The sequence below is a fragment of the Ruditapes philippinarum genome, unplaced genomic scaffold, assembly GCF_026571515.1.
Source record: "Ruditapes philippinarum isolate M1 unplaced genomic scaffold, ASM2657151v2 ctg2952_1_1_1_1, whole genome shotgun sequence".
NCBI lineage: Eukaryota > Metazoa > Mollusca > Bivalvia > Venerida > Veneridae > Ruditapes > Ruditapes philippinarum.
Genome location: NW_026863626.1, coordinates 45,937 through 69,642, shown reverse-complemented (window position 1 = coordinate 69,642; position 23,706 = coordinate 45,937). Strand labels below are relative to the sequence as shown.

The window sequence follows — 23,706 nt, the reverse complement described above, 5'->3', positions numbered from 1 at the left end:
TCACAGCAATACATAAGCATTAAACAAGATAACGAACAGAGCATAATTATATAAAACAGTTTAGCAATTATACAAGTTCTACAACATCATTAAACATTTGTCTACTTTTTTTATTATTTTTCAGTCAGACAGTCTGTAAAACATAATCATCGAATTTTAAAACAAATAACGAGTTTTATTATTGATCATACGATCAAAACGTCATATAAATTTGTCTCACATGTGCGTTGAAAACAGCTTTTTGACTTGGTAAGGTGATTTCCTCATGATACGAAAATTGTCCCGAAAGTTTAGGTAAAGGTTTAGGTGACAGCCAACCTAGAACAAAATGAAATGATTTCAAGAACACATTCAATTCTTCTTCTGTTGACAAGAGTTTCGAATTATTTCAAATTATAATGTATTAGATCTCCCAATATAAGTCTGCTTGTCCAAGAATCCATATTAAATCAACAAAGATGACTGCTACAGATACTTCAACAAAATATCATCCATGTACTCTGTGATGTCTTTTTTTAAACGTTGGCGGAAAATTGAAAATGTTTTACATAAAAAGATTATTTAAAGAAATCGATTTTAATCGTTAAATGTGTTGCATACAGTGCAAGATTTTCACAACAAAATAAAAATAGAAAAAAAGAGAAAAAGTTGACCAAAGAACATACCAAATGTAACAGCAACATCAACGGCCGTGTACGTCAGCTAAAATATACAATGACGTCATAATGTAAACGCGTCATTACACAGACAATCTTTAGCATAATAATATTATAAATATAATGAAATAATGATAAAAAGTAATGTATAATTAACATTATTGAATGCACTTGGCGCTACATGTATTTATTTATTTCATAATCACAATGTCATATTGCCATATAAATCAATATTCACAGCCCTAAATGCAACACACTTGCTATATAAAAACAAATGTATAATTCTGAATAAAACACAATTGCTTAATAAAAATAAATGAATAGTCCTGAAAACAACACAATTACTATATAAATTTATATGAACAGTCCTTATACAACACATTTGTGATATGAATTAACTTTTACAGTCCTAAGTAGATCTACAGCACAATTGCTATATGAATTTATTTGTACAGTCCTAAAAACAACACAATTACTATATGAATTGTTTTTTACAGTCCTAAATACAACACAATTACTATTTATAATTTTCTAAGTTCTAAATACAACACAAATGTTATTTGAATTAATTTTTACAGTCCTAAATACAACACAAATATAGCACCGTATACAGATATACATACTATACTCGGTGCTACAACTACTAAAAGATGAAAGATGTCAAAATGCTGTGCAATCTATTAGTCACATATAGACTTTTAATGGTCTATAGAGAAAATAATTATACATCACAATTGCTATATGAATTAATAAATACAGTCCTAAAAACAACACAAATTCTATACAAATTTATATATTCAATCCTAAATACAACGCAATAGCTATGCGAATTAATATTTATTATTATATAATTAATATTTACAGCCCTAAATACAACACAACTGCCAAAATAAATTAGTATGCACAGTCCTAAATATAACACAGATGCTTTATAAATTAATATCCAGAGCCCCAAAAAGCAACACAGTTGCTATATAAAAACAAAGGTATAGTCCTAAATAAAACACAATTGTTAAATAAAAATAAATGAATAGTCCTGAATACAACACAATTGCTACATAAATTTATATGAACAGCCCTAAATACAACACAATTGCGAGCAAAGTCCTAAATACAACGGAAAATAAACGATAGTCGTAAATTAATAAATTGATATGATAAACGATAGACGTAAATTTATAAATTGATATGTACAGTCCTTAATAGAACGCAATTGTTTTTTTTGAAATAATAAATACAGTTCTACAAGTAAAGTATGAATTAGATAAATAATACATGTAGTACTATTGTGTACCTGGTCAATTCCTGTCATTATAACGGGTATCTGAATCTGGCCGTTATATACAGCTTGTTGAAGTAGATTGTAAGCCGTATTTATAGAGGGCTCCGGTGCTGCCGGCCCATTTACAGTGCCTACAAATATAAAGTTAAACTATATAATCATTTAGTGTAAAATGCAATCAATCAATAAATCAATCAATCAATCAATCAAATAAATCAATTTAATCAAATAGATCAGACCTTTAGATATTAGGTTTGATCTTATAATAATTTTAACTTAAAATATGAAATATGATATCAAACCCTATCAATCAATTGATTGATTGAATCGAGCATGCCATTAATCAATCATCGTTAGATAAAAAGTCGATCGATCGATCGGCCGGTCAATAAATCAATAGCTTAAATGAAGGCATACCGCTACGATTATTCGTTCGACATATGTTTGAAACAAAAAGAGTCGAAATATTCCAAAACCTCACAAGCTATTTACGAATTAATTGATTTATATTTAAAATCTATTCTTGTATTTTATTGATATTAAAATATTTCCACATTGTATTGCCCATTTTTACGCGTGAAATGTTATTAATACGTATTGACCATTATTGCCAATATCAAAATGAAGTTAAAATAATATTAAAATAATGTTTCACTACATTCGAACCTTCTACATGTATACCTTCATATCAAAAATGAAATCTTTACTCCTTGCCACTCAGGATATTTCGGCAAGTGTTCTGTTATCCATTAACCCTGTATACCGTTATACCTTAAGATTTATTGGAATCCGTTAGAAACGAATATTCAATTGTCTCAGGTCAATATTGTCAAACAATACGTTTTGATTACAATTACAAAAACCAAATACTTACGTGAGAAATGATCACATGTACTGTTGATGACAACTGCTGCCCCGTCCCCAATATGTAGTTTGCTGAGTCGGCAGATACCCTGGGGATCAAGGCGACAGAAATCGTAGCTGTTGCACACAAAATCACTGTTAGTCACGCAAAGCCTCGCACATTCCGTGAAGTTAGCGGCATTAGCAATAGGTATTGTTTTGTCGTCGTGTTTCTCTATTTCTTTTCCAGCCAAATAAGTAAATTGTGCTGTTGATACAGAAAATAAAATCTTTTGAAATTGACTGTTTAAGTTACGTATACATTTACATTACATTCACATCTCCTACAAAACATATCAATTCAAAAAAGCGGGGACAAACAAAGCAACCATGATGAAAGTCCACCTGCGTCATCCGTTACAAACCAGTAAATTTTAAATTTACAGTAAAGCAGAAATTGTTGCAGTTACTTATTTTCATGTCTCGAATTCAAAACAACGATCATGGTAATCTTGTTTATAAGTTTGTATGTTGTCAATTATTTTTTCTTGCGAGTAAAGTACCATATTTCATGGGTAAAATTAAAAAAAAATGGCATTTTTTGAAAAAAAAAATAAAAATAAACCTAATCAATTATTTACGGTTGTTTTTAACTCATTTAAACCGAGCAGCCATATTTTTTGTCAGACTCCATGTTTGTAACTGCGATTTTGATTGGATAAACGTTACGTTTTTATTATCAATAAACATGACTGCTGTAATTTTTCTTTAAATAATTATTTTAAAAATATTTTTACAGCGGTAATATTTGGCCATATAACCTGACAAAGACTTAGAGAGCTATATAACTGATTTTATAACCTTCAAAAGGGGATCGGTCGATGAGTGTAGCGGAGATGTAGATCTGAGAATTGTCATAGTCTAGGCGAACGTCTTGGACACGTATGGGGTTCACATTCATGTTTTCATAGAAATAACGCTGAGCATCCAGAATAATCTGACCAGCTGTACCAGACTTGTATGAACCTATGACGGCAGAAACAAAATTATTATCAAAGATACATCAATTCATTATCTAATGTAATTAGAATGTCATATACGTTCAAAATATCTATCAATAATCATTACATTATTATCATTACACATTGATATACATTTGAGCCGTGTCATGACAAAACCAACATAATGGGTTTGCGACCAGCATGGATCCAGACCAGCCTGCGCATCCGCGCAGTCTGATCAGGATCCATGCTGTTCGCTTACAAACCCTATAGCAAGTAGAGAAACTGATAGCGAACAGCATGGATCCTGATCAGACTGCGCGGATGCGCAGGCTGGTCTGGATCCATGCTGGTCGCAAAACCACTATGTTGGTTTTGTCATGACACGGCTCATTTATATTACAGATACATGAAGACCAGTCTGTAATAACAAACGACATTTGTGTGAGCAGCATTTCAGAAGCAAACACCTATATGTTTAAAAGGGAATGAGAGTGATAAAAATTGATTGGTAACGTTTTGCAAGCATTAACTTTAAAGCGTCAGAAATGTTTGAAGAAAATAGAAAAACATAGACCATAATAGGTCGTCTACTTGCCAGGGAATCGAACTTGGAACTGTAGCTTTGAAGACTCGGAGTAGCAAGTAGACACGTCAAAGATCGATATGTCTGGATGTTCTTCATCAAAGTCCACGAAGTTATAAATCACGTGATAGTTTATCTGATGAAGAGAACGTTTGTAACATTAGTCTGTTTAATGGAAACTAGTAAAATCATACGTTTGAAAGTTGAAGTATAAATTGTATAAAGATAGACAATGTTGGTGGATTTAATCACGTTTAAATCACAATATATATCTCACTACTTTACAAAAGCCGTCAGGCTAGTTTAAAAGGTATTGCACTGTGAATCAGGTAAACCGGGTTCGAACCGGAAGGCGCAGGTCACTTTCGTTGTGATTGATCATGAAATCCTTTCTACGGTCATTCGCACTGTACCTCTGTTCTGGTATGTACAGAAGTTTCTGTTCCTTGCGAAAGTGAAGGCAACTAGTACTGGTAAACTGCTTGACAGCTTGCCCAAGAACGATGCGGTAGTTGAATTGTGCTCTGGTTAATGCAATGTGGCTTACTGCCGTGATTCGGAGTGAAAACTACTACCACCACCACAACCACCACCACCATCACCACCACCACATTACAATAAGGCTTTCTGTCGTAATATGGAAACAAATAGGCAGTTGATTCAGGAATACTTTTATTTTCCTTTGTTATAAAACCTTTGGTCACCCATATCACTTCATACTCGGTAATAATTACTTTGCGAAGGGTTCCTAAGGTTGGTCAAGAAAAATCCAGGGAGTTAATTAAGTATAGCAATCTGTTAAGATTGATTAATAGGATGAAAGTCTTACATTAGGAACAGTGACTTCAAGGTAAACAGGGACATCACCTGGGGTCGAACTTCCGTCATCTGGTTCTTCTTGAAAACCTTTCTGTAATGGAAAAGCAATACATTTGTATTTGGATGGTGAGTGACATCAGATAAACGACCGCACTTTGGGGTCATAAAAATCAATCAGTAAGAATGAATTTTACTTATATCTAAAAATATTATCATGTAGTTGTTGTTATAGAATGTATACAGAAGTAAGCGAAATGTATTAAGTTGGCTGATTTGTGTCATTCGTGTTTTCGCCTTGCGACTCCACCAAGCGAAAAGTCGAACATTTGAGCATTTTGTGAATAATGGCTGTTTTCATTGAAAAGTCTCCCGTTACAAGTTCAAATTGCTATAATACTATAAAAAAAAACTGCTTCAATACTAACAAAACTTGGAACAAATGTTGACTGGACCATTACCTTTGTAATGTGCTCAGTCTTAAATTTCCTTTTACCATGACAACGAGGGGACATCTCTAAATTGCCAAAAATCACTATATTGCGTTGTTTTTTCCCCCATCAAAATTGATTTCAAAGTACTGCAACTTCTCAATGGATTGAGATAGAGTCAAATGCTTTTCAGCGTTGGTTACACGTTACCTTATGATCAACCTGGGGTCATTTTTAGCCTCTCACAAGTCAAAAATTTTCTTGGCTATGAGGGGGGCTGCCGCCCCCCTTAACACCCCCAAACCGAAGGGGGCAAATCCCCCTTCTAGCAACCTCCTGATGTATCTTTTGGATAAGGGACGCCGCCGAAAAGGTGGTCACTATTTTAAGCAACATTTCTCAAACAAAAATAAGTATTTGGCGCCTAGGCATTATTTCACCATTTGAGACAACAGAAGGGGGGGGGGGGGTGAAAAAGGCATTAAAAGGCGTGTATATCTGGTAATTGGTTAAGTCAACCCGATGTTAGATCTATTTGTCATATGAAGCTTCAGTATAGAACTGTATTTAAACTTGTTTTAATACCATCGATATTAAACCTTATTTAACGTTTTTGTTTTTCTTGTTGTCTGCTAAACAGTTAGCAAACAAAGTATTGTAATTACATAAAAAATTAACTTCTGTTCCCGTCATTCGGTATTTCATGTTATTTTTATAGAAGCGCAATAAAAAAAATACTTACAGACAGGAAATAGTACTCAAAGACGGCACCAACTTTGCCAACACCCGGAACTGGATAATCAGTCCGGTATGACGTAAATACATCGCACTGAAGACCACGTGCCATTCTCTGAAAATATTAAAATGTTTATTTTTTTCTTCAAAATTTTATAAATGCAATGACAAATCTTGAAGACCGCTTGGTGAAAATCAAAAGCTTTTGTTCAACCCTTCTTTTAATCTTCCATTTGCTTTTTAAAAGAATATAAGATATGGGATAAAAGTAAAATAGTGATAACTAACATTAAGCATTAGAAAAGAAAACGAAAGAAAGGGAAAAAATGCAATTTCAAACGGAGAAAAGTAGCCATGAAATATTGTGAAAAAAGAACAATTCGAAAGAATGAAGAAGTGAAAGCACAAAAACATATTTCAAACAATTCAACATGCACGGATTTGTAATGAAAGATTAATATTGAATATGCGTGTTTTCTTTAAAAAATATTTAAGTAAACAAAAAAGGCAAAAGAAAACAACAAAAAATGCTAAGAAAAAAATTCCACATGCATCATAGCCTTTTACAATTAAAAACCTCTTTGACATAAAGAGGTGCAAAAAATTTTGTTTGCACGGAAGTGCAGATCGTTGTCAAGTGAAAGAAGTGACTGAATTTTGTGTGACGAAATTTAATTGCATATAGACTAGATTAATGGCCAAACACCAAAGCGATACTATTTTTGATATCTCTGAAATATTTTGATTGATCTGAACATTTAAGCCGTGTCATGACAAAAGCAACGTAATGCGTTTGCGACAAGCATGGATCCAGACCAGCCTGCGCATCCGCGCAGTCTGTTCAGGATACATGCTGTTCGCTTACAAACCCCATTACAAGTAGAGAAGCTGATAGCGAACAGCATGGATCCTGATCAGACTGCGCGGATGCGCAGGCTGGTCTGGATCCATGCTGGTCGCAAACCCATTATGTTGGTTATGTCGTGACGCGGCTCATTTTATGTATAGACGACACAGTCGGACACGCAGTATTTGAAATACAACAAGACATGTTTGTAAAACATTATGCCCCCTATCGGCAGCCAATTAGTCATGTGATCAGGTTATTATGACTTTTGACCGAGTGACCAAATTACTGGTCATGACTAGTCACTAGGAAATTGTGAAAGCAAAGATTGTGTGCAGCAACTTTATGACAAAGTTATTACAAATCTTACCAAATAATAATTATATGCATAAATTTTTTGAATCATGTAGGCCTCATTAATGACAGCCAAGTTGTTATATTGCATAAGACCTAGAAATGTGTATACCAAAAGAATTTTAAGTTTAATAAAAAATATCAACCAAGGCAACTTGAGTTGTTGAGTTATTGGTTAGAAACATACAAGGTCAATATGGCATTGACCTTTGACCATTAAATCAATAGGGGTTATCTACTGGCCAAGACTAATGCACCTGTGAAGTTTGAAGGTAAAGGGCCCATGAGTTGGGATATTAATCAGAAAGCGTTGATACCTATAAGGTCAATGTGATCTTGACCTCTGACCCATTAACGCTAAAATTCCATCATTTTCTGACTAAAAGCAATGCATCTGTAAAGCTTGAAGGTAAAGCGTCTATAGGTTGTCCAGTTATTGATAGAAAACTATTTTGAAATACAAGGTCAATGCAACCTTGACCTTTGATCCCCTGATCCCAAAATCAATAGGGGTCATCTACTGACCAAGGCCAATGTACCTATAAAATTTGAGGGCCACAGCCCATAGCTTGTCAAGTTATTGATCGGAAATCGTTTTCACCTACAAGGTCAATCTGACCTTTGGCCCCTTGACCACAAAATCAATAGGGGGTCATCTGCTGGTCATGAACAATCACCATTTAAAGTTTGAAGTTCCTAGACCTAAACATTCTTAAGTTATCACTCGGAAATCGTTTTTACATACAAGGTCAACGTGACCTTGACCTTTGACCCCTTGACCCCAAAATCAATAGGGGTCATCTACCGGTCAAGAACAATCAACATACTAAGTTTGAAGTTACTAGGCCTAAGTGTTCTTTAGTTATCACGCGGAAACCATTTGGTCAATGGACCGAAGGACCGACCGACCGACAGACAAATGCAAAGTAATATACGCCCACTTGTTTGAAGGGGGGCATAATAAAGTTTGAGTTATATTTTATGGAAGGTAACATCAGCCATGTTTACAGACAATTACGTAATATTACCTGTCCGGTGTACTCGTAACTGTCATCCAGGTAAAAAAGTTGCATAGGATCTTTCATGTGTATAACGTAAGAGCCATTCTGGTTATATATAGTTGTATTTTGTGCCACATCAAAAGAAGTTTTATCTATTGAAGACGACACGCACCGCCCCGATACCTGATCCTTCGTGTAACGAATACCTGTGGAGAGAATATTCTGAATATATACAAACCAACCTGCACTAACGAACGCCTTTGCATAGAGACCATAATTTGTAACAATTGTTTATATTACTTCATACTATATGAACGTGTCCTTTTGTTTTTCTCACTTTATATAAAAAATATTTGCTTTTATCTGATATTCAGATACTATATTTATAAATAAGTTTCTCATGTATTGAAATCCTGTTTAAAAGAAGAAAAAAAACAAGAAAAATGGGAAAACACTTAAATATAGCAGTACAAGATAAACATTACCATAACGATAATCGTGTATTTCTGTGATAGGACTGGCTGTAAACAGTGGCGCCACCTCAGTTGCCGTTCGATAATCGTAGCGAATGTATCGATATTCCTTGTCATACCAAACCTATATAGAGATCTTAAATGCTTTAACAATTTTTATACAAATCATCTCTCAAAATTAATCATAATGTTTATCAATGTTTGAAATATTATCACCTGGCTGAAGACTGACTCGATGCATATTTATTATGTAAAGCCTGAATTAGTCCATATAACTAGGGTCTGCGTTCAAATAAAGTTAGTCGTGAGTCTATTAAATTTAAATTGTGTTCAAAAAATAGTCTGACAAGTTCATTAAATCAAGAAAAATGCGATCTAAAATATATTGTCGTATGTCCAGTCCAAATAATTTCGTGATTACATTAAATAAAGCGCCATGAGTCTATTGAATTTAGTTTGCGTTCCAATATCCTAAGTACAGTATCGTGAGTGCATTCTTCTTTATTTCCGTTAACATCGTGAGTTTATGTCTTATTCTAATGTGAAAAGCTCTTATTACTAGTTTTAAGGTTTGGTACAAACTTGGATATCATGAGATATGGTTACTTAATTTCCGGTCTAAAATACAGTACCTGGAGTTTTTATTGCAAAATTGTTATCGCGTTTTCTTACATTTTCTTATTTGCGATCTATTGTTATTCATCAGTCCAAATTACTTATTTGCAGTATAAATTAGGAGTACATTAACTATCGTAGTTCAGTATGACTCAAATCATTAACAAGTCTGATAAAATAGCAAAATGTATTTAATAGATGTCAAGGTAGAACAATTAATACTATAGTACTTACATCTGCCAAGAATATTTTATTATTTCCCCCTTGGATGATTTCTTGTCGGTAATGGTAATAGTTCATAAGCTGTGGGACAGGTCTTGTCTTTTTCCGCTTACAAATAATCCCTTTAGGTGTCTATAAAATTATATAAATCTAAATACAGTTATATCATAAAAAGGTAGGTTATAAGGTCCAGAACGGTTGTAGATTGGTTTGTATAACCTGAATTTATATGGGTGAACTATTTTGCAAAAAACCGTTCACATACGGTCATATAGCTAGGGAAAAAGTAAACTTATCTTTCTTCCTGAACAGACGGCTCTTTCTTCCTGAACAGACGGCAGCCGTGTACATGTATATATGAATTATATAACCAATAAAAATCGACGTTATAATACTACGCGTTTGTGACATCGCTTTTCATTTGGATATCTGTGACGTTTACAATATTAGTTATAAAGATTGTTTACAGGTTATATGGCCCTATATAAACGGCTGTTTAAAAAATATAATCCAAACAACCGTTTATATACGGTCATATAATCTGTCAGGAATATTTATAACGAATTTTAAATACAGCAAACTTCCTTTTTGAGGAAAAAGTGAGATTTCTAAGAAAATTGCGAGCAGCCGTGTATATTATATGTTATTTTGGTTTTGGAGTGATATATGTGGATATATTACCTGTTAAGATTTTATATCACCCGAGCTCGGGTGATATAAAATCTTAACAGGTAATATATCACTCCAAAACCAAAATAACATATAATATAATGTAAACGCCACTATTATCCAATGAAAATTGACTTTACAAACGTGCAGTATTATAAAAAAAAACTTTATAAAAGTGTAGCATTGTCAAAATGTGTATAATAGCAAAATAGATCGCTTGAAAAAGAGTTCTTTAAGGTTACGAGGGGCTTCTTGACGGAGTATCTATATCATCGTACTTGAAACAAAAGTTGCTGGAGTACAAAGAAAGAAGGTCCTACCTCAAACACGGTTGGGTCTGATATTGATGTTCTAAAGTCGATATAATCATAATAGTGTGTGAAGTTTTTCAATAATCCTAATTTGTTCACAAAAACACCAGTAGCCAGTGCCCGAACAGGTATCTGCGGATAGCCCACAGGATCACTCCAGTTCTTTGCTATAAAACGCGAGAGTAATACAAACATAAAATTCTACAAGAATATTGAGAAAATGTGTGTTTAGTTTAGTCTTTACTGATTTTACCAAGAAACGCGTGTGCATTTTAAATCCTCAATTCGCGTATCTATCTTGTAAACAGAGCTTTAATCATACATCAGGCGTTTGCAAAAATATGAACAATTTCTAGTAATCATTATATTGTGTACAAATATGAACTGGTTTATAAATATGTTGTTCACAAATATGAACAGTATTTAATCAATTAATAAGTTATGCACAAATAAGAACAGATTTTAATAAATGATTAAGTTATGCACAAATATGAACATATTTTTAATAAATTATTAAGTTATGCACAAATATGAACAGATTTTAATAAATGATTAAGTTATGCACAAATATGAACAGATTTTTAATAAATTATTAAGTTATGCACAATTATAAACTGATTTTAATAAATTATTAAGTTATGCCCCAAAATGAACAGATTTTTAAAAAAATTATTCAGTTATGCACAAATATGAACAGATTTGTAATAAGTTATTAAGTTATGCACAAATACGACACAGATTATTTTTCAGTCATTAAGTTGTTCAAAGCTGAGATCAGTAAATTTTTTAAACGCACAAAAACTGCTGACATACACATTGCACATCGACAAGTTAAGCATTAAACTATAAAACATACCGGTGAAATAGTAGTCTAGAGTAAAGTTGGCTTTCAGGTCCGGCCAATACAAACAACTTCGCCAGGCGTCACATTGTATACCCCGAACAACATGGCGGCCAATATATTTCTGTTAATATAAGTAACTACTTGCAATACCTACATGAATTATAAATGACATTTGCTTTCCACGAATGGTGCGTTTGCAACATCTTGACTTCATCAAAGGAACCATATGCACCACAAAAATGACTTATACCTTAATTATTACATTTCATTATTCTTCTCAATCCAAAAAGAGTAAAAGAGGTTAGAAAGATCACAGGCACAAGAGTTTATAATGTAAGAGGCGCTACCCGATGCCCTTAGATTTTACTTTCTCATACAATATAGTTTTGCCAATAAAATAATAATTGTATAACCGCAAAAATCTTCTTATTTAATGCCTTTATTTCATTATTGACAATATTGACAGAACATCATATTTTCCTAAAACATTTGTCAATGCATACTAGCATGTCTGCCATTTACATGGCCCGAAATTTTATTTTAGACACGGTCGACTGCTTTAACTTTTAAAGGTGAATTTCAAACTTTAACCAACCTCTCCTGCTGCTTTGGAAAAATGAAGAGCACCGTTCACAGTGAATGTATGAAAACCACCTTTCGGTCCTGTCACATTTCCAAACAGTATGTTGTTGTCGTCCTGACTAAGATTGTGTGTTGTACATATTCCACCTGTAACATTAGTACATGTATTTTGTTTTAGTTTCATCTAAAGATTTTTAATATCTTTCTTTGACCAAGATTTTTTTATATATACGGCAAATTTGCGCAAGTCAATGGCTGACGGAAAAGTTCTTCACTCATAGACTTAAAAGATACTTACACGGAGATTGAAAAACTCGAGGATATATAGAGACTGATAAACAATATGACTAGTAGAGTCTTTAATTGATTTCCTTAATTCTGGACATTTTCTGTCTAAAAACACTTGCAGTATCAAAGTTAAAATAGAAGTAAAGACTTACCATTATTTAAGACAAAAAGAAAGAATTTAACTTATTGTTTCTAGTGAAAAATTTGAATCTATATTCAGCCATTGATAAGCTCTGTCTTATACAACCAGCCAAATTTTATGCCGTATTGTATGTCTTCCATTAGGAGTTTATGTCGAATATGTTATTATGACAGAAAAAAAATGCAAAAAAAGTAAAAGTGAAACCAATCACATTGCTCTGCATAAAACACATCATTTCTTAAAAAAAACCGGAATACCAGAGAGTCACTGTTCCCAAGTATCATACATTATGTTGGAAGTATCATACATGATGTTGCATTGGATGTATCAAACATTATGTTGGAAGAATCATACATTATGTGTCATTGGAAGTATCATACATTATGTTGGAAACACCATACATTATTATGGAAGTATCATACATTATGTTGAAGTATCATACATTATGTTGCATTGGAAGTATCATACATTATGTTGCATTGGAAGTATCATACATTAAGTTGGAAGTATCATACATTATGTTGCATTGGAAGTATCAAACATTATGTTGAAAGTATCATGCATTATGTTGGAAGTATCATACTTTATGTTGGAAGTATCATACATTATGTTGCATTGGAAGTATCATACATTATGTTGGAAGTATCATACATTATGTTGGAAGTATCATACATTATGTTGGAAGTATCATACATTATGTTGGAAGTATCATACATTATGTTGGAAGTATCATACATTATGTTGCATTGGAAGTATCATACATTATGTTGGAAGTATTATACATTATGTTGGAAGTCTCATACATTATGTTGGAAGTTTCATACAATATGTTGCATTGGAAGTATCATAAATTATGTTGCAAGTATCATACATTATGTTGCATTGGAAGTATCATACATTATGTTGGAAGTATCATGCATTTTGTTGGATTTCAAATATTAACTTATTTTGAAGTCTTAACTTAATCTTAGATATTGTTTTGCTAAGGTAATGGTATTTATTTAACATACACTTGACAATTGAGAATACAATTTTTGTTTCGCTAAGATAAAATTATTTATATCAATGTCACGTGTCATCTACATTCTATCTCTTATATCAAATGAATGCCTAAATATAAGTTTATGGTGTAATTACTGATTATATACTGATCTTGGTTTTTCGAGCATGTTAAATATTCTATGGCTTATGTAATCATGCATTTTGTAATCATGCTATTTGTAAATTTTTCACATTATAAAATGAGTCTGATAGTTTGGCACCGATAGTTTTACATCACAATCATTATTTCAAAAGAAATATTTTATTATTTTATATCAAAATCAAAGTAATATTTGTGTCCATGTGTATATCTATTAATTCATGATGTATAAAATATTGTCCTATTTTGTACCTTATGTAAATATTTTATGTATCTATCTATATACCTCACAAATATTTTTCCTATATTTTCGTTATCAAAACAAGGGGAGCGTTTTACTAACGCTTCGTATGTATACGTTTTTTATTTAGAACTACCATAGCTTTACCCTTTACGTTTAAAGCAACGTAATTATAAATACGTACTTCAGTGGTAGTTTAATAAATAACATCACAATTGTAACTAATTTAGTTTTACTGTGTATAACAATACGTGACCTTATGTTACAGTTGTAAAAATGTTCTTACTTTATTTGTTTTCTCTGACATTAATAAAATCAGACTGACAGGTAAATATTTGTCATTTTTTGATTAAACACATAATCTTAAAGGCCAATTTAGCCTAAAATGAAAATGTTTTCATTTTTTCAAAAGCTTTCTATCAGAGATTTCAAACTGTTTCTCATTGGCCATTAGCTTAACCTTATTTTGCTTTCTTTGCGTTTTGGCAATTAGTAGTTTGGAAATTTAGAATTTTGTTCTGAAGTAAAAATACTTTTTTGTTTACTATCAGAATTCACATTGAACGTTATTTACTTTAGTTGATAAGCATCTAAAATCTTCTAAATCCACCATAAAAATATAATTGAGCCGCGTCACGACAAAACCAACATAATGGGTTTGCGACCAGCATGGATCCAGACTAGCCTGCGCATCCGCGCAGTCTGATCAGGATCCATGCTGTTCGCTTACAAACCCTATTACAAGTAGAGAAACTGATAGCGAACAGCATGGATCCTGATCAGACTAAGCGGATGCGCAGGCTGGTCTGGATCCATGTTGGTCGCAAATGCACTATGTCGTGACGCGGGTCAATTATTTGCCTTTTCTTCAATAAGAAAAAATATTCATTTCTGAGGCTTAATGTGCCTTTAACAAGTCACACAATCAATTTTGAGATAGAAAAGGAGTTTATATAATTTAGATGTTTCATAAACAATATACTTACTGACGATATTAAACAACTCATCACTTGCGTAGTTAAATACTATAGTATGAAGTGAACCCGCGGTTTCTATTTTTAGTGAAGCTCGGTTTCCAGGGTTGTCGAAATATTCATACCCCGTTAATGTCTTGTTGGCTTCCAGCAATGTTGCCTCGATCGTCGTGGAATATTGGTCGGGAAGGTCGGGTAATGAAGGACCTTAACAAGTTTTAATGACAATTTGTTATAATGAAATTTATTTACAAAAACAATTTAATGAGATGTTAAAAGAGATAACTTTATGATAAAAATATATCACGATATAAAATCATATTTCCTTCAATTAACACCAAAATAGACTTCAAATCAGAACACAGACAACCTTAGATGTGAATATCAATATGAGCCGCGTCACGACAAAACCAACATAATGGGTTTGCTACCAGCATGGATCCAGACCAGCCTGCGCATCCGCGCAGTCTGATCAGGATCCATGCTGTTCGCTATCAGTTTCTCTACATGTTATAGGGTTTGTAAGCGAACAGCATGGATCCGCAGGCTGGTCTGGATGCATGCTGGTCGCAAACGCATTATGTTGGTTTTGTCATGACGCGGCTCATATGATGTGAATTTAGAACAAAATTCCTGTTATTATCACCAATGTATGTGAAAGTAGAACAATTAAAGTACCTATAAAAGGTTGCCAAATTTGATACGATATTAGACAAAGTCTTTGATTTAATGGCGCGAAATACTAGTATTACATGATTTAGAACCGAATTTTCGTTTCTTTACGTCAAATACATGTGCTTTTTTCTTAAAACAAATTACGTATTAAATGACACGATATTATGTTAAAGGTGGCAAAAAATAATGTGAAATAGAACAAAGTTCCTATTAAATGTCGCATAAAACATATGAAGTAAGAAAAACCTAGTTCAATGACATTAATTAATGCCAAATATGACGTGAAATTAAAACAAAGTTGAATACAAAGTATGCCAAATGTAAAGCGAAATTAGACATATGATGCCAAATATGATGTAATTTAGAAAAGGGTTCATGTTTAATTACGCCAAATATATTTGACATTAGAACAAAATACTTATTAACGAACGCCAAATATGAAATGATGTTTTGTTAAATAAATGACGTATGTTATGTTAAATGACGTCAAATACAATGTGAAATAGCAAAAACATCCAGTATAAGTATCGCCAAATATGACAAAGTTTCATTAAAAAAAACACGGCAAAATTAGAAAAAAATATCATTGTTGAAAGTGAAATTAAAGCAAACTTTAATCCTTTAGATGTTGTCAAAATAAAACACGAAAGTACAAAAAAAGCTTTATTAAGATGGCAGAAAACATGACATGAAAGTAAGTAAGAAATTCGCGATTTGAATTAGAAAAGGTAATTTGCTTGCGAGAATGTTTAATTGGTCTTCCGAGCTTATTTTTATTTCCTTCATGTGGTTTTATAAAAACGGAATTACCTGTATTAGTCCCGTTGTAAGAGGTACAGTACATTTGTTCGGAAACATCGGGTAGGCAAAATAATACCAAAATACTGGTTAAAATCTAAAAAGAAAGATGCTTGTTTTATATAAAATCATCATAATTAATAAGCTTTAACTTATCTGAAGCCGTAAAATGAACGCCACCAATTATTATTATGAGATATCTTTCCTACTCAATACGGAGGGATTTAAAACAGACTAAAAGACAAAACTTCCATTATTCTAAACAGCTTAAAAGAAACAATGGCTGTTTTAATGCATGTACAATGTATGTATTCAACTGTGTAAACATATACCGCTAAACCTTAAAATAGACCACCTCCAAATAGAGATCAACCTGTGAATTAGTACCTTTGGCGACAACCCTACATTGATAAAATCGAACAGAGTAACCTCCAAATAAAGACCACTTGTAATAAATAAATATATTGTTCGATCTCTCCGTTTGGTTGGCCTTTATCCACAGGTTTGGTTGTAAACTGACTAAATCTAGATACATATTTATAAACTGACGAAAATGTTGTCTTTTGGTTTATGAATACATTGGTAAAAAAATGGATCATAAACAAATAATTGAAGATAATATTCACTTCTTCCTAGAATATTCATATACAAAACAAACGATCGTTGGAACTGTTTTTTTAATTATTGAAAAGTTTAATAATTTCAGATAAAAAGTAATTAAACTAAGTTACCTTCATAGTTATCTAATATACAAGTTCAGATCTATTGCAGAATGTCGCTAAATATTGTAATTAAAAAAATCCAACAATGAAATAAAAAGCTCTTAAAAAGTATCCATTACATTTGTAAACGTCACTATTAATTAGAATAAACGAACGTTTTAACTGATTATTATGTTTTACATTGGATACATGAAATAATGATCAATATTTTGGACTTTTATCCCCATGAACAATATGTAGCAATCCCTCGTGTCGTGTTATCGTAATATTATCAGCTGAATATTATCATTATTTGATATCATTTTAGTCTCTAATCACAGGTCACATATATACACCCCGAGTTACTTTATCTAAGGCCATTACAAATATGAAAATGATTATAAATCAGCCCCTGTGTTATTGAAACAAACAAATATTTATAAATAGCAATATTCGTTTTCATCGGAAAGATGAAGATGAATTAACTTTCACGAACGATGTAAACGTGATGTGGCTGATTTGCGACAAATCATGTTGGAAGAACAGCAGCTTCAGAAATGTTCTTATCCCAAAGCCGTTTTCCTGTGTATGACTCAAACTGAAACAGCTCATAAATAACATAAATTAAAGGGAAATAATGTACACGTAAATACGACGTAAGGTTATAACTCCCTCCAAGTGCAACTACTTCAGAATAATGACAGTAGAAGTAGACTATTAAATATTATCATCATTTTTTATAACACCATTTTAACTAAACCTATTTCTTAAACAATCATTTTGCATCATTATCATCATAACTGTTCCCATTTCTATAACAATAATTCTGCATCATCATCATTATAATTTTCATCATCATCATCATCGTCGTCGTCGTCGTCATCATCATCATCATCATCATCATCATTTAAGTCATGATAACATTACCATGTTTTTATATTAATTTTTGTATGACAGTCATTGTTATTAAAATACACATAAATTTACATAAAATAAATGATAGATTAAACTGAAGCTTATATTAAGTCAGTTCCATCCAGTATCCAATATTATCATCACCTTGACCTTTGACCTGGTGACCTCAAAATCAATATGGGTCATCTACTAATTATGGCATATCTCAATACCAAATATGAAGACTTTGCGTCAAGAAATCTTAAGTTATCGGGCAGAAATAGAAAAACCGATGGACGGCCGACGGACAAGCTATTTCCAGTATACCCCCTTACAACTTTGTTGTAAGGGGGTATAATAAGTAAAAGCCAAATGTACTACGTACATAATCATCAAGATTCCATAAAAGTAAATGATAAAATAAGGAATGTGTATTCAACAGGACTTCAAAATATCAGTCACCATAATTATGTGCAAGTTGAAATGGATGGAATAAAATGTAAATTACTCATAGATTATGAAGCTAGTGTTAACTGACTAGACCGTGCAACCTACAAAATCTACATCACTCAACTACGAAAAACCGGTGGTGACTTCCCACTTCAGTTTCCAAATTATTCTCTGAATTGTCACTAAAAACGAACAGATGACGTATTGATGAGGAGTATACCACGTGATCAATTATCAAGAAATATGAAGTTTGAACTTGTGAATTTCATACTTCAAACTTCACACTTCAGACTTCACGCTTCAAACTTAACGCTTCAAACTTCAGATTTCATGATTTCTGATATACTATATATTGGGTATAAAATGTGAAGTCTGAAGTGAGAAGTCACCACCGGTCTTTCGTACTCCACAAATGTCATTCAAAGATCTACCCATGCTGCCTTGTATCTCTAATATATCAGACTGTGAGGACGTGATCGTGAGTAAAACTAGGGGTTGTGTACGGTTCGTTTCCTTTATTCAAACTGGATGTTAACATTCATAGGAAGTGACGTTACGTTAATACAATAAACAAAGATTTACAACATTCTCCGGGCCTCAGAAATGCTAAATGTAATCAGTGTCAAAAAGAAAAAGTAATGAATATACTTATTTTAAATCATTTTGAAATTAAGAACTCTAATTAAATTAAACAGCTATATTTAGATATATCAACACACAGACTAGCACTATGTAAAGTCTCTGTTTTGTATTATTTTCGCTCTTTTAAACAAATTGAATTGTCTTTTCACGAAAAAATAGCGCAATGGTATAAGTGTTTCAATTCGCATTGTAATGTCTTTTCATCTGGTTTCTGGATAATTTCCAACGGGTACAATTGGACAATCGGTCGAGTAGTCAGCTCTATGGATGTACGTATCCTCGCGACCCTCGAAAATCCGTCATTTCCTGTTAAAAGTTCATCAACGACCGCAAGGTGTCAATGTAGCCTTGGTGTAAAGTCGTCTTGGACAATAACAACGTCACCAACTTGAATAACCTGGTATGTGGTACCACTCAACCGTTGGTATTCTCTGAATGATACTCGTGTTTCCAGCGGTTCCAGTGGTGATTAATTAACTCCTCACTTCGTCTAGCACGTTGCCGAATATCGTCACCTTTGCTATCGTTACAGGGAGTATCGTTGGTTACCACAGTATCGTAGAATGGTAGAGTTGTCAGTCGGCGTCCATGTAGTAAGTGTGAAGGGATGCAAGGCTCTGGATCATCTCTAATATATGAAACGTAGGTAATTGGCCGATCGTTCATCATTGCCTCTACTTCTGTAACTATCGTCTGCAGCGTTTGTAAATTAATGGAGGCTTTGCCAAGAAATTTCTTAATCGCTGTTTTCATTACACCAATTAGTCGCCCCCACATTCCACCATACCAAGGTGCTCTTTTTGCAGATTTGTTAATGATCGTCTGAAGGCTAACGTAAAAGATTCTGTATTGTCTAGAACTATTTCAATAATAGATCACTCCCCTGTCTCTTTCATAAGAACAGTTAAGTCACGAGTTAAACGTGGTTTTCATAAGACAATGAAGTATATATCATTCAAAACATTAAATGAACAATCTTTTCAGAATAATTTAGCTCGATGTGCTCTAGAATCTGTGGAGTATATTGTTGATCCAAATTTAGCTTTACAAACCTGTTGTTCAAAAATAAAAGATATTATTCCCAAACATGCTCCAATAAAAGAAAAGAGGATAAAATTTGATACACGGCCTAAATGGTTCACTGATTAAATAAAAACAATGATTTAAGAAATAAATATCACAAAAATGGAAATTTCGATGTATATAAATAATTACAAAAAACATGTACAGTTAACTCAGAGATTAAGAAAAGCAAAAAGAATGTCTTCAATAATGCAATAAATGAAAGAAAAAAATCCAAAATATATTTGGCAAAATATTAATGATTTAAATATTCCTGAACTGCTCACTTTTGGCGACACTACATTTACTGATCATGTTAATAATATTATTATAAATGAATTTATCACATACCCGTGCCGATTTTACGACTTTGTGAAAATGGTATCGCACGGCCGTGCATATCCTCATTTGCGATATATAAACATGGCGTTAAGACCCGCTAAATGTTAGCGTTATACTATTGGCGCGTCTACGCACCTGCAATTGTACAGCGCGCAGTAATACATTTATTATTTATAGATGCGTCTTGTTTTGCACGCTATAATTATACATTGCGATGTCACGTAAACAACTCTTTAACGTCTGTACAGTATTAATGACTGAATTAAAGATATTGGTGTTCGAATTTATTTTCATAGTTAGACCATTTTCTGTCATTCTAGACAGTTTTCAAAACAAAATTCACGCCCGTTTAACTCACAACGAGTGTAAAATGTCCATCGGTAAAAATGTTGTGAGCAACTTCCGTTCCTCGTTGTGAGCACCCATCTAGGACGTGTGACACGATAAACAAGGTGAGTTTTTCATAATTTTTGAAGATTACAGACATTTATGTAAAAATATCGGAATGCAGTTACATTGTAGCTAGCGATGTTTTCCGAGTATGCACATGGAAAGATATTGCCTGTTGGTGGACAATTTGATGGAAATACCGTGCGACGCAGTCACTCGGGGTAGCTGGAAAACTGGAGACAACTTCTCTCCGGACCAAATTTAACATTGAAAACGTCGATTCTGATGACGTTTTGTGCATTCTAATCTAAAACAGATGCCCACAAGTCTTCAGCGTAAATTATTATCTGAAAGTCTTCATAGAAACGAAGATATACCCTTTTTTGCTTTAATCCTCGTTGTGAGCACCATAACCTTGATTGTTTCTTGACATGTTTTACAGGTACCTTACGTGGCTAACAATAATCTTTGTAAAATAAGTCTTTAAATAATTTAAATTTAATGTTTTTCACATCTTCAATATGCAGCGGCTTAAACAACATGAACAGATTCGCACACAGCGGTGTTGGAACGGGATCAACGCTTTAGACATATAAACAAATAACATTTCTATACGTTAGCTGCTTGCCACAAATAATAAAAAAAACACAAAATGGATTACAACATCTGTTGCCGACAAAATTGTTTTCATAGTTTGATTTGTGTAAAATTCTACTACATCAAAAATTCAAGATTAATAATATCTGTCATATTTTGCGGTTCGGATGGAATATCCGTCCCGAGGTGACCCGCCCATTGGGCGGTAACGAGGCTTGCCGAGTTACCGCCCATGGGCGGGTGACCGAGGGACGGATATTCCGATCCGAACCGCAAACATATGTCAGATATTTTTTCTTGCATATTCTACCATATTCCATTATATTTTAAATTCTTTATCTTTATTTTCAATGAAAATTTATATCATTACAACTGTAACTACTTTCATTCAACAGCGTATGAATTACAAAATCATTCATAACGGTAAAATGACGTCATCTTTATCGTGCCATTGTACAGCACGCGACTCATCTGGAACCCCCCATGCCAGATGAAATTTCCGGCATGGGTAAAACTAACGGAAACGCCAGTCTGATATGCAAGAAATATTTTTTCATTTGATATGCTAAAGATATTGACACTTAGTGCAAAATGTGAAATCTCAAGTGAACCATGATGACATTGACTTTAAGGTCAAATAATTTGGAAAATGTGATCCCTCGGAAGCATTAATCACAACAAAATTACATGAAAATTGCAGATTCGGTCACAGGCTTGAGTATCGGACCTGGGAAGTAAAAATATGACCAGATTGATAAAAAACCTGTGATCATCTTAAAAAAGTCAAAAACCAAAAAATAAAATTGTAAATTATGATCTCCTTTAAAAATATTCTATAAGTTAAGAGAAGGCCGGAAACTCCAGATTCGAGCCTACGAGCAAGGGATTCATTTCCCGGGCCGTTGTGTAAGTGTAAAACACTAGTAAAGGCAAAAACGTAGACAAAGGGGGTGTAACTTCGTTTCAATTATTTTTACGGTTTTTTTTATAATATTTTCTTTTTTCATACGCTCCTTTTCATAGTTTCAATGTATTTTTAAGGCTTCGATGCACGTAATCTTTTCATTGTGTATGTATTAGTATGAACATGCACATGGTCTATGATATATAATTTAAATATAATGTTTCTTTTTCAATAAATCTTTTTGATTTTTTGTTATATTTTAAATTTCTGCAGGGCGAAAAGACACAATCAATAATCAATTTTCCTTGGCTCATTTCTGTGGGGTTTTTTTGGGTATATTCTTAAAATGTAGATTTTGGACCAGTAGAAATTGACATTGAAAGACTGTACTGAGATGTCGTTTATCTACTGTTAATTCTGTCTAGAACTGTTTCTGAGAAAAGAAAACACATTTTATTATTCCTATATATTTTGTCAAAGATATTAAACAATATATACAACAAGTCCATCATAATTGTATGACTCATATGAAACAACTTGGATTAACTAAATCACATTATAAATGAATTCAAAACTTAAAATGAATATATAAAAGATAGCAATTGTCTTCTTTCCTCACATTTTCAAAGTTGTAGCTCTATAATGGTATGGTATCTATAGCTCATTGCGGTTGCCTTAGTCTTCACTGATTGGACGATTACCTATAATAATTCGTGTAACGTAATTCACTTGTATCATAATTATATGATATTTCGTGCTTTTTCTTTTTAAATGCCTGAAGAAGAATTTTACTTTCTCAAATATGGCGTCTGTGGGCGAAGCATTGCTGTTTTATTGAAAGTTTTATTTCAGTTGCATGCGTTCAATTATCTTTTGTACATTATTTTGATTTTTCACTTCAGCATAAGCGACTTCACGAACTTCAACATAAGTAGATGGAAAACGCCCGCGTGTTCCATTTGCCGTTGTCCCTATCCACCAATCATCATTTCTCGGTTCTATGTTTGTTATTATGTCGCCAGAATCAAAAGATATCTGGTCATCATTCTCTGTGTAGAATTAAACATTTATTATTAATTACATATGTATTTTTTGCAAATATAAAAACAATTAAATACAACGAAATATTAATACACTTTTACAAACAGCAAATATAGGGTGGGTTTATTTGCCAACTGCATCCCGTAGTACTTTATC

At 32.9% G+C, this 23,706-nt stretch overlaps 1 protein-coding gene across 1 annotated transcript in view; it reads right to left on the bottom strand.

The window, feature by feature from the left end:
• LOC132722747 (uncharacterized) overlaps positions 1–17,506 on the bottom strand; it is a 28,166-nt gene extending 10,660 nt beyond the window's left edge. Inside the window, exons 1-17 of the mRNA XM_060707289.1 lie at positions 17,259–17,506; positions 16,540–16,624; positions 15,067–15,261; positions 12,282–12,415; positions 11,699–11,807; positions 10,852–11,009; positions 9,875–9,994; positions 9,038–9,149; positions 8,580–8,758; positions 6,358–6,465; positions 5,198–5,278; positions 4,381–4,504; positions 3,643–3,807; positions 2,813–3,049; positions 1,951–2,069; positions 666–702; positions 221–318 (exon numbers count right to left, since the gene is read on the bottom strand). Of these exons, the coding sequence (XP_060563272.1) occupies positions 221–318; positions 666–702; positions 1,951–2,069; positions 2,813–3,049; positions 3,643–3,807; positions 4,381–4,504; positions 5,198–5,278; positions 6,358–6,465; positions 8,580–8,758; positions 9,038–9,149; positions 9,875–9,994; positions 10,852–11,009; positions 11,699–11,807; positions 12,282–12,415; positions 15,067–15,261; positions 16,540–16,624; positions 17,259–17,264 (2,067 nt within the window). The 5' untranslated portion in view covers positions 17,265–17,506. The remainder of the gene's footprint in view (positions 1–220; positions 319–665; positions 703–1,950; positions 2,070–2,812; positions 3,050–3,642; positions 3,808–4,380; positions 4,505–5,197; positions 5,279–6,357; positions 6,466–8,579; positions 8,759–9,037; positions 9,150–9,874; positions 9,995–10,851; positions 11,010–11,698; positions 11,808–12,281; positions 12,416–15,066; positions 15,262–16,539; positions 16,625–17,258) is intronic.
• Between the last annotated feature and the right edge of the window lie 6,200 nt (positions 17,507–23,706).